The sequence below is a fragment of the Neodiprion virginianus genome, chromosome 6 (assembly GCF_021901495.1).
Source record: "Neodiprion virginianus isolate iyNeoVirg1 chromosome 6, iyNeoVirg1.1, whole genome shotgun sequence".
Taxonomy (NCBI): domain Eukaryota; kingdom Metazoa; phylum Arthropoda; class Insecta; order Hymenoptera; family Diprionidae; genus Neodiprion; species Neodiprion virginianus.
In genome coordinates this window covers 17,051,414-17,064,295 of record NC_060882.1, presented here as the reverse complement: position 1 = coordinate 17,064,295, position 12,882 = coordinate 17,051,414, and the positions used below count along the sequence as shown (strand labels likewise).

The 12,882-nt window shown below is 40.8% G+C and overlaps 1 protein-coding gene across 4 annotated transcripts in view; it reads left to right on the top strand.

Annotated features, from left to right (window-relative positions):
- The window catches only part of LOC124307356 (visual system homeobox 1-like), a 75,855-nt gene that overhangs the window by 41,797 nt on the left and 21,176 nt on the right, over positions 1-12,882 (top strand). For 2 of the 4 annotated variants that reach the window (XM_046768963.1, XM_046768961.1), the window contains exon 4: positions 1,705-1,828. In XM_046768963.1, coding sequence (XP_046624919.1) covers positions 1,705-1,828 — 124 coding nt within the window. Of the gene's footprint in view, positions 1-1,698; positions 1,829-12,882 lie in introns of all 4 variants that reach the window. The other 2 variants (XM_046768962.1, XM_046768960.1) reach the window with 1 other exon arrangement.

Here is a 12,882-nt window from a genome sequence, read left to right as displayed (position 1 = left end):
TTGTATATAATCGTTACGTATGTGCAATTTGCGATTCGCGCGAGGCGAACGCGCCTGCGTCCCATGCCAAGTTATTAAGCGTCGCCCTACGGGCGTTCCGACCGCTTATACGTCACGAGCGAAGCCACCCGCCATTTTTTTACCGAGTGATCGGGTTACCACGATGCAGGGGCGATTAGTACAGCAGCATGAATCCGAGCCGGGATCCAGGATTAAAAATTGCGGATCGAGAAGCCGAGGAGAAAGAAGATGAAAGAATTTACTTACCTTTTTTCTTTAACTTCCTCTTTCGGGAATGAAACGCCATTTTTTTAAATAATCAAAAATAGTTGCTCGATCCTCCGATTTCACGCTTTTATCACGTACCTACGTTTGAATTGCATTTTTCTACTAATCGGGATTTCAAGTAACGCGGTAGAGTAAAAGATTTCTTTAATCGCACTAGATGTTTTTTGTAGAAAAATTTCGCAAAATATCGATTACAGCTGACGTTGAAGTTGAAAAATAACAACGGCTCACCACGTGAAGAAGGCGATTAGCAATACTTCTTTTCCCAGATTAAAAACTCCATGCATTTATAACATGGGCTCAAAATTTTTATTATATTTTACTAAATGTTTCGTAATTTTGTCGAATTCTAGAATATAGGCGCTTTGGAAATGACGAATTGAGCCGTAATACAGCCGAAGGTTGTTTGAAAAAAATTAGAAATGTATTTTTTTTTTTTTTTTTGACTAGTACTTTCTTAGAAAAAATTCCAAGGCCAATCTAAAATTACAATTTCTGATCTTGATCGATACCTCCTGAAATGCCCTTTTTATAATACACATAGTATAAGCACTAGAGTACATAATTTTTTGGTAATCACTTTCAACCGCTAACTTTGAGCAATTCCGCTAGGTTGACTATGTTTTTTTTTTTTTTTTTTTTTTTAAAGAAGGCGGCATTTACGATTAAAAAAAAAATGCGATGAAACCAGCAGTCCGTGAATATACAGTGTACGTAATCCGACAAATTTATTCGAACCAATGAATTTTTAACCGACTTAATTAAACAGAGTGTATTTGGCCAGCAGTATTATTAGCGTAGATCACTCTCGATACGATTGACGTACCTTTTTTTTAGGTACTTTCCAATATTTTATACGCCGGTATAAAACGAATTCAAATTGACAACGTGATTGAAATTTATTTGCAAGCCCAAAGCGATTAGGTGAACAAATGTTACCGAGTAAACAAAAACCTGCGAATATTGAATCAATATGAAAATTGTTATCTCGTATCGAGTTGTAACTTTTCACTTCAGTACCCATTATTACTGGTTACAAAATTTTTACTCCAGCAGAACACTGTACATCCAATAAAACACAATTTTCGGATAATCGAACAATGATGCGAAGAGATATTCGATTGAAAAGAATGTTCGATTTCGTACGAAGAAAAGTATCACAAAACCGATCGCTAACTTGACGTATCTTTGAAATTTGATAACCATCAACGAAGTTGCGCAAATTAAATTCAGTACCAAATTTCTCGAAGACTTTCAGAGTCGTGGTCCTTGAATAGCGCAGATTTTCGCAATAGGCGAATCTCGATCTTCTATTTATTCGATCGCAACGCGTCTGGAACTAATTCTCCGCTAAAAACTAATTAGGGTGACAAGTTGTAATGGCATATAACTAGGTTCATACGGTTGTTGCTCCAGGACGATCTTCACGTCGCAGCAGCTGGAGGAGCTCGAGACGGCTTTCAAGGAGGCGCACTATCCGGACGTTTACGCCCGCGAGATGCTCAGCCTCCGAACGGATCTTCCCGAGGACCGAATACAGGTGAGCGAGTACATCTTTGCACCTACGTATATGAAATCGGGACACAACTGTCATAGTTTACCGCAGCGGAATCGCCCGCACGCGTTGCTATTTTGAGCGACAGAAAAATGCGACTGAATGCAATCTCCGAAATAAGAAGAAGGTTTCCGAATTTGAATAATAATTTTCTGTCAGAGTTACAACGATGATCGATTACCCTTACCATTATATTTGTGTGAAAAAATTCTGCAGTCAAGTGTTGATTAATTATTTATAAACTGTCTGTTAACAATTATTATAATAGCGATGAGAATATTTTCGAACTTGCAGAACCGTTGCCAGAATTGTGATCCAAGTCAATATTTCTGTCCTGTTTCACGATCATCGATGATTACTCATTTTTGTTATATAATGATCGAATGGTCAAGCGGATTTTTGTATTTACAGGTATATTTGAATCACGATTCTTGGTTGAGGTCACGTTCCACTTTTCGTTTCTACGTTTCTTTATACTCCATGATGATAATTGATCTTAACTTCGGTGGGTATTTTCATTCGAGGAACATATCAAAAGTCATTGAAATCGCTCGGCTATACGAAAAATACAACAATTTATCGTACGATAAGATGAAAGATATTCATATTTGCTAAACTGCTTCACCTGAAGTATTTTTTAATGGGATCAAATGAAAGCCACATTTTACTCGAGTACTGAAAACCGTCGTTCTGGAGGCAAGCCATATTTTATTGGATGAAAAAAGAAGAAGAACGATCTTCCACCATGCCTGACTCAGTCCGTCAAGTATCGTACTAATTTTTATGTAACGCAAGCATGTTTTACGTGTCTTTCGTGCTTGTATTTCGTACGTAAAGTAACTGTTGTAGCCATGGTGGGAGTGAGTCACGACTGCGCGTGCGTGGAGTAGGTACGATAAAGATCACGTTCAAGTCTTGAGAGTTAATGAATACGGCCTTTTCCGTACTCCGCGCATGCGCAGTCGCAAGCAAATCTGACATTACGCGAGCCTAACCTCAATTCCGTGCTTCACGAAAAAACAATGTGTGCAACAAGGAAGCAGCGTTCTTTTCGCATCTCGTATTCGCAATATTCGTCTTCACCTCTAAGACTCGTATCGCAAACTTACGTTCGGCTCGAAAAAACCTGGTTTGCCACCCTGTTGCACAATATGCTATTTTCTACCCAGAACTAAAAAACAGAATCCAAGTTAAATAAGAATTCCAAAAGAGAAAAGGCAAATTTTATCGAACATAGAACGCGAGCAGGTTGATTTTGAAAAAAGAGAATAATATTCTTGACAATACGCGTAACAGCCTGTATTTTTCGTTAACACCGCGAAGAAAATTCTCTCGCATTTGTTCAGTGAGAGGGAATTAAGGGATGCGTAAATGGCATCGCGGCACACATACCGACTGCCGGAGAAGTTTTATAACAACGCGGATTGCAGGCTGCACTGTGCGGCAAGGAAAAGACGAACGTAAGCTCGCGGCGATTATACTTGTGCGCATTAATATACAGCGTTTCAGAGCATTGCTGAAGAGCGTGGCTGCGGTGAAAACGGAAAACAATACTTTACATCGCACACCCGCGGACGTGAAAAACAAAACCGTCCTTGCACCTTTTATACATACCCATACACACACACCGACTTCCCCGTGGAAAATACGCGTTTCGCGGCGATTTCTGCATGGCGGAACGGGAACAAGCGGCCCTTTTCATCGCGGCGGAATTGCCCGTATATGCCGACACCGCGCCACCGGATCCTGAAACCAGCCAGTCCCATCCGCAGAGAACAACCCTCGAGGACCTCGACCCTCGTGGTTCGGCTGAAACCCTTCGCCACGGCCGGCCGGATGACCTTAAAGGTGGGACCAACCCTTTCGGGAGTTTCGGGGTGGTTGTATCTTGCCGGTGGGAAAAATTCGGCACCAGTCCCGCATTCGAGCGTGGCCTTCGAATTCTATTTGACAGTAAAGACGCAGTTTCTTGGTGCTACTCATGGATTCGAGTTTGACTCCTGAGAGGAAGAGTGAAATCAAGGTTGTCGAAGGAGACAACCTGCAGCATTCCTCGAGAATGTCAATGATCTGTATCCGTCATCACCGCGAGTATCGATCGCAAAGTTCCGACACAGTTGGGGATTAGTCTCCGGGATTGCAGCTCCGTGGCATTGCAGATTGAAGAGTTTGGAACACCGTGATATCTGACAAAACAATATCACGGAAGCCCTGCAATTTTTGCGTTTTCAATTTCACTAACCTCGCGCATTGATACAAAATGTGCAATTGTATTTCATTCCACACTCTTGTAGTCCGCAAGTATAACATATACCGGTTATTTTCCTTGATACAAGTTTACTACACTCGTGTAGTAAAGCTTAGGTCGGATATCATCGTGCATGTCCCTACATGTAGGATAGAAATTCTTGTGCCATTGCACGATGGTGCACCAGGTTCCAACACTGCTTCTTGGATACGCCACTAGCCGTGTAGGTAGAGATTATACGAGTTGCGTATACCTACCGAATGGAACGAACTTGTGTGAGGTGTGGTAACACACGTAGGACAAGTGCACACGTAGACGCAGAGCAGCAGCGCATGCAAGAGAAAGCAGCAGTACCAACAAAGCGGCCATTGCAGGGTGGGTGCGGTCGCCCGGGCCAATCAGAGGGCCGGAACGGGAGCCGCGGGCCAATCAGAACTCTGCCTCGTCGTCTTTTGTTTCTAAGTTACGCGCGGGACACAATAACGAGCCTGCAGGACCGTAGAGAGGGGTTGGTAATCGTTAACGGGATATTTTCGTCCCGCTCGCGGTCTCTCCGCTGCCTTATCCTCCTTCCACTCCCCTTTTAATCTCTCTCTCTCCCTCCCCCCTCGCCTCGCCTCACCTCGCCGCCACCCTTCCTCTTACCGCTGGCTCCCTCCTCGCCATCCTTCGGCTTCAACGACCAGGCGCCAGGAATATCCGCGCACTGTGTGCGAGCCAGCGATCAGGACTTCCTTTTGAATATGGTTGCGGGCTAAGCGCGGAGGCAGTCCTGTACGATTGGTTTCGGGGTGGAAAATAATAAGGGTTGAATAACCGGATTCTCTCTTGCTATTCCGCTTGCATATAACTGATTATTTGGTATTACGGATCGATGTACAATATACGTTTTGTACCCGTTTACTCGATACGAATTGATCATCCCAATAGCAACACGTATGCATCCATTCGAAAATTTGTAACGTAACTTTTCCAAATCGGAGATAAACAATGATTTTTGTACGATTATTACAGACTGCTTTCAACTCCGTTTGCAGATACCAATTAATCGTATTTCGCTGATATATAACGAGGCGCTGTAAGACTGATCAAAGATACCTTCGAGTCTAATTGCCGAATTTCCGCTTTTGAGTCTTGACTGTAAAACGGACTTTGGATAGATATGGTTGACCTGATAATAACAAGCAGGCATTTCATATTTTCGCGCGGAGTAGTAGAGGAATCTACTATGTATAAAGTGCGATTATGACCGTGTCAACAAACGTGCGGGGATATGGAATTAAATTTATAATTCAACACCGTATACGGACGTACACGTATACGCACATGTGCGCGTATGTAACTGCCTAATAATTTAATGAAGTAATAACACGTAACGCCTTGGTTAACAAGGCAGGCTGCTGTTAGACTGCGTAATTTGGTAATAGCCACGTGTGCATGCAGACATCCCGAATACATACCAAGTATATAACATGTAATACTTCTACATACAATATATGCTATAGTCATCCTTCGTATTTTTATACGGTTCGCCTCAAACCGGAAACCGTTCTTCAACGGCAATTTAACAATTCCCTCGAGACTTGAGCCCGATATCACTCGCCTACGTGCATGGACGTAATATATGTGGCATCAAGCTGTATTACACCTACAACTTTCCCCGGTGACGTCCCAATTCTCCGTGTCATAGTTTTACCAGAGTTCAGGAGCTTCCGCAAGAACTCCAGGCTTATAGGTTTCACCATACGAATCCAAGGTTAGAAAAAGGAAAATAAAGTTGAAAGATATTCCTGGTGTGATATAGAAATATAAATGTGAGCAAATTCGAAACACAAAAGACAAGATATCAACAAATTTGCGAAAATGATTCACAGTCAGAATGTTCGAAATGATTGTACCATGGGGATTTTGATTTGATTCTTATGTGTTTTTGGGCTTATTTTACTCACCATAGAGACCGCCGCAAAAAGAGCATCTTTCGGTACCTGAGAAGTCGTTTTCGAACATTTTCAACAGCGGATGTACGCGATTCTCCCGATTTCACGTAAACAAGGTATTACAGCCAAACCACCAAACCGATTCTCGTGAAATTTACACAGGATACTGTTTATAACCCGAAGATGTGCAGATAAGCTTTTCCTTCCGATCCCATTGAACCTTCCGGTTGAATACTGTATTCAAACGAAATAGCGCTAAAACAAGTCGGTTATTTTTGCATGGGCAAACGGCTAGGGAAACTAAGAGAGATACTACACCAATTTGTGTGAAAGACGCTTCGATATGGTCGATTTTCTGAAATCCATTCCAGCTCACTTCACACTTCCTCATCCGGTCCCTGATCGGACTTCCCGCACGCCGTTGCATTGTCGGGCCGTGTCGCAACGTCCCTGCTTTTCATTCAGGTCCCGTTTTATCGAAGAATCCAAAACCCCGATATGGAAGCACCGGGCTTTTCATCCTCGGCCCAGTTTCCACGCGACATCCGAGCCTTTTCTACCGGAGGAAAAAATCCCTCCTTTCGACACTGTATCCACTGTTTCTCGACCCGCGAAAACTTTCACCGGGCTTCGTAAATACGCCATGATGGCACGGCGATAATTCTCTCCGAGGCGGCTTGTGTGTTGCGCGTGTATAAGCGCGGACGAATGGTGGATGGATTCGAATCCATTGTTCGAAGAGCGGTTCCTATTGTCTGAAAGGAAGACGTACTGTGTCCAGCTCGAGTCCCGGCCAGTCATCGGACGGACAAATTACGGCTGCCACCCTCGGACGGTTCCGAACAGGTTAACGGCCAAGACTGTCAGGCTGATACACCTGAGAACCTCTAGAAATTTGATGGGGTCCTTTTCAAACTGACGTTATAATCACACCCGCTTCAACCGGACGAATTATGTTGCATACCTACACTTGTGCGTGGCGTCTCTACGCTTTCAAAGTTTTATAACACGCGTTTCACTCGAATCGGCCTGATTTTCTATATTACACATCTAATTGCCGTGTGGCAGCCGTTGTATGGTATTCAAGTATCACGTGTACTTGCTAAACATTGCACAGTGGTCTATTAAATTTTTACTTACGGTTGCCGCTCGGTCCTTAATTATTTTCAGCTTTTACCACAATCGAAGAATATATAGTTCTAGGTAGAAAATAAAAATTAGTTTTCTAGCTGTTACCGGTAAGTCTAGTACCTATCCGTTACTATTCTTTCTCATTACTATCGCTGTTACCATATTTTCTTGCAACTGTTGCGAAGATTTAATGCTTATGCAACGATAAATTGATGTTAAAGTCTTGTTTGACTAAAAAAGTACAGTAAAGTGAACAAACTGATTTTGCGTTGCAATTACGAAAAAAGGATCGACGATAGCGCGAAATGGTTACATGTACCTCGTTTTGCGTGATTCTAACAATATTTGAAACCATTTTTTTTTTTTTTTTTTAACGATACTTGTTTTACCGAATTTTTCTAGTTACTGTAACAAATGAAATTTTTCTCAGTGTACTTTATGCCTTGTACGCTATGCCCGAATGCAATGGTGTGCTTGATTTTGAGGTTTCGGTCATTCGCTTCTCCGATTCTCAAGCTTATCATGCTACTTGATCTGATCATCCAATTTCATTTCAACAAAGCTGCATTTGCGTTCCGTCGTTCCTGTAATTTGGAATTTCGATGGAGCATATCAATGTTTGGAAAATGTAACGAGTGCAGCCTGTAAAGTCATGTCGCAAAATGTGTGAAGTCTTGGATTATTGGTTAAATTTTAATTGTTATTTATGTGTATGAAAACTTTCAGTGTATCATTTCAGAATCAAAATACTTGCGATCCTGGTACAAACCGAAGTTTTACTGGAATCGTAATGAAAGAAAACGAACAAACGAGAATAGCTGATTTGTTCAAAAATAAAAATTTTTTCCGACGATAGTCATAAATAAAAAATTCCTCAATATACCCGTCAGTACGGATCAGAATCTTCTAAGTAGACGGGAAACAAGTTTATAAAAACTCTAATAAGTATCATACAAAACGTCTTTTCCAAAAAATCTGCAACACCATTAACAAAATTCATTACATTGCATGTAACGGAAAGAAAGCTGTTTTATTAGATTTACATAACGATGTTCGCTGTTAACTCTTTGATCTCTTTTTTTCTAACTCGTTTGCCCGGTGAAATTCGTCCCTCGTTAAAATGAGAATGAGAGTTAACACATAGAGTTGTATAATAATCACGCTACGTACTTTTGACATCAGTACGTACATTGCTCGTATAAATTCTCCAGCTTGCTTACTTCTTCACTGAGCAAAATTGTCTCAATAAAAAACAGAAACGGAAACTATCTTGCTTTAATTTTGGCTAAAAATAAACGAAATCGTTTTGCGAACGGGTCAAATATTCTGTCCAAAGAACAATTGAAGAAAAAGCTTTCGCAGATCCAGAAACGATCCGAAGCTGCCGAGTTAAGTTTTTTTCCCCGGGGTGTCAAAGTGCGGATAAAAGAGATTCGGCCCCCTGCCAAGCGCTTAATCGAAATGTCCTCGGCAGATTTCCAGCCCTGCGATCTTAGAGTGAAACTTGTATTATCGCGTTTCAGGTCTCCGAATAAAAATTTGGGCGTATGAGAATTAAACGAGGAAATTATATATATTTATATACACTTTGACGATGGGTAAAAGTTAGCGGCGCGTGAACACGTATCAAAATAAGCGGCTCTAGCCGACAGTAATAACGATATTGACAAATAATGAACAATAATGATAAATGCTCCCGACGTTCACCACGTCAATGGAACGCCGACGGAGATAGTGTCAGACCAAGAGGGGGCTGCGCTTGATCGCAGATTTCCGAACAAAGTACAAGTAATTTCATTCCAATTTCTTCTGGGGTGGAAAAATTATAGGGCATTCACGTGCGCGGCCGCGGTTTCGATTAATCTGGGGTTAATGAATTATTACACTCACACACACACGCGCACGTGTACTGCAATATATGTATATATATGTATATGCGTGATGTATTACATGTCCATCGATTGGGGTCAGCAGCTTGTGCCAACGGATGACGTTTCATTTCCATTTCGCTTTTTCCAAAGTACGAAGATCGGTAGCTGAAAAAACAGTAGAAATATTTTAGTGCCACAATTAGTGGATGAAGTATGCAAACGATAAATAATTTTCCAAAAATTTAGGTATTACAGTGATTTTTTTTTTTTTTTTTTTCTAGAATACGAACAAGAAGAATCGAATAGCTTAGAAGGATAAGTTCTCAAATTTTCCCGCTATGATTATTGTATTTGTGAACATAAGGATGTCGAACGAAACAATTTTTGTACGTTTACAAACAAAAAACACTACGTACCGATTCTTCTTTGTATCTGATCAACAGGGACCAAATTAATATGTAAGTACATAATTCTTATTTAAATCATTTTCATTTCTTATTTGGTTTTACATAAAGTATGATGTTTGGAGTCGGAAAATGCAGTTTCTATTTCCCGTATTCTTTTCTATATTTTAGTTTTTTAAGTATACAACTTTGTAATTCTTAATACATATTTATACGGGCCCCACTGATCAGTTTCAAGTTAAATGTAACCGAATCAATGTTTCGGTAACTTTTGGCTACGTACATGTAGGCATAACGGCTGCGTTGAAAATCGTTGTAAAAGTTCAAGCTTGCATTCGTATAGGTGAAAGTTTTAACCGCGATGATAAGTTCGAAAAAATTAGCTTACAACTTAATTACTGGCGGAAATGTTGAAAATTTCGATAGACGGGTTACGGGGGAACGTGAGATGGCACTTGAGGTCAGAAAGAAATTGACGTGACGTAGGTAGCAGTGGTGGCGTTTTACAAATTACAAGTCATCAGCACGACTCTCCGTACGGTTCTACAAGTTTCTCACAAAGGGTTCTCTGTGCCAAAAGTTCTCTATTCTTGACAACAGGCTTCATTGTGTAGAAAAAGGTACTTGGGCATACGAAGAGAAATGCTGATTGATGTAGAAATTTACGTATCGTTGGTATTATTATAAATAGAAGTCCATGCTTGTCCAGCAACACTAAAGCTACACTGATGCGATTTAATTGTTTTTTAGGCGCAAGAACAAAATGTTGTCAAATTAGGTCGCGTTATTGCTAAAAACAGTCTCAAGTGAATGTAATCATGCAATTCGTGCGTAAATTGCTACAGCTGTATAACTTGGCGTAAATTTTTTCCTGTAGTTTTACTAAAAGTTTTTTTGTTTTTTTTTTCTATTCGTATTAATCAATTGTTTACAATTTTTTTGTCGTCTGTCGCTGTAGGTGCTGCATTAAGTCTGCAGAACCTTGGTATTAAAAAAATATACAAGAAACGTTTGTTTTTTTACAAAGTTACCACCGACCGAGCAATTCTGTATTCGAGTGGACGATTTTCAATTTTCTCACCGTTGCCACTAATACTTAGCTCTTGTGTTTTTTTAACATTAAACTGCGAAAAGAAAAAATTGAGTGAATCGCTAAAGGTTATATCTCATTTACTTCAAAGTCTCGGTCGCATTTCACTTGCATTAATATTTTTCATTCGAAAAATTGAATCACGCATTATACACAGTACGCTAAGTATTTCACCGAAACTGCAACATTTAGAATGGCATAAAAGTGCGGCTTTCACATTTCAAGTTTTCCTGATTTTTTCGTATAAGGTGGCTTCCGCCGCATCGATGAAAGATTCTTCCATAAGCTTTAGATCGGTACTATTTTTCAAACCTAAAATTCGTCATTCTCCTGTCTTTTTGAAAAATCCCAAATTCCGCGCTATTATCACGCGTGCTTTCAACCGCGCATAAATATTGCAACATTTTTCGCGTTTCTCGAGTCGGTGGGATGCGTTAAACCCAAAAGCGGATCGTAACTCTGATCTTAACCATTTCCGACGGAAGTCTCCATTATTCCAGACGGTCGTATCATCTCCTTAAGGAGTTGGCGAGTCCCGTCGCCAGGAGACGCCAGCCGCGTTCTTCTCGCGGCCAAGATGACGCGGATCGGCGGCGGCGGAGGCGGCGGGTAATGGTTTGGAACGGCTCAAATGACCCGCGAATTCAGCTCGAGGAGTCTGTTTATGTTTGGTAGGCATTCCCGCAGAGTCGGGAATAAAGTCGGACGAAAATTATACCGTAATATTACCATTTTCACGGGAAATTTATGGTAATTTACAATCTCAACTGGCCTTTAAACAACCGTTTAAGACTGTGGCTGTATTCGTGCGAATTCTACAGTCCGCGGTGCGCTTATCTGATAACCCACGTCAGATGTGTGTTCGTATAATACACCGGAAAATATCTCGGCGGGAGATTTTATCATCGGAAATATTTTCACCGCCGAAACTCACCGGGTAAAAAAGATTTATGGTAATGCAGTGCTTGTACGTTTGGTAAGTCGTTTTTAAACGAGGTTACGCGTATATAAAGTGAGTTTCGTATAAACCTACCGGCACAATGAGAGAAATTTTTCGCCGAATCGACTGTATTTTAACCGCTGAGAATCCAAGACGGACTTTGTAATTTCGTTAGCTGGGAATAAACTAGAAGTGCGTACATTACCGGAGAATTATTTTGCCAAATATGTGCATTAAAAGTAACTAGAATCACCAGAATACTCAAATCATTTACAGAACATGGAGAAAAATTGTCAGTAGTTACAACTATTTTATTTTTCGTGTAACATCCGATTTTAAATCAGCAGTCCATTCGTTGTTAGCGGTTAAAAAGGACTAGCTATAAAATTCAAAAACGACGTAGTCGGATCGTCGTAAAAAAATAGCAAGAACTATGACTACGATTCGGAATTACTTTCCTAGACACGGCGCGAGAATTTGTGAGATCCTCGCGTAATTTATGGACCAAGCAGAAGCCTCTGAATCTGTTTTACATCGTGAAAACTTGAATTGATGTAGTATTCCTTTTTCCTTTTCAATCCAGGAATATCATCGTGTTCCGTACAGCAGCTATAAGTTACGTGTATAATACGGCGAAGCAAATTATTTCGGTGCTTGAGGTTGAAATTAATTAATAACGTAGGCACTCGAGGCTCGAAGGTATGCGGGTACCAGTTATACACAGCATCTGCATACCAAAGAAAATGGTAAACTCGATTATGTTAATGCTGAGTCTTTCAGGTCTCGAGTGCGTGGGTCGCGATGAAAGAATAACAGAGTTTGACTAAAGGATTTGACCAGCTCCCAAGTGCATCTCGAGATTTCATTTTACCCTCTTTTTCCCCTCTGCAATGTTGGATTTTTTTTTTTAACTTCTTTCCTCTTGGTCCGTCTAATTTTGGGCTCAAAAGGGTCGTCGGGAAAACACGTGTAGCTGCGTTATGTATTGGTACACAAATCTCGGGCTAACGCTGTGTAAACTGTCGTAGCTTACAAATTAGCCGCAGCCTTGGAGAGCTGTAAAATAAATATTTTCACATTTGACCACCGTCAACAGATTATAGAAATTTTCTACCCGCCGCGGTATAACGATCCGGCAAATGCTGCATTGGCTTTGTTAAATACGATGAGTCGCTGCTTTTTGATTTCTCAAGAAACGAATCTTCGGAATAACGCTCCAGCCCTCGACCCTCGACCCTCGCACTCATTATGCCAAGTGGAAGTAGGTATGTATACGTACCTTTGTTTCAACAGGGATGTTGCATCCTCTTTTTATCAAGGAAAAAAGGATTTCGCCCGATTAATTGCTCGACACGAGCACAATATACAACAAAAGTATAAATTTCCGTCACGTTATTTCGAGATTACTTCTAGAACAA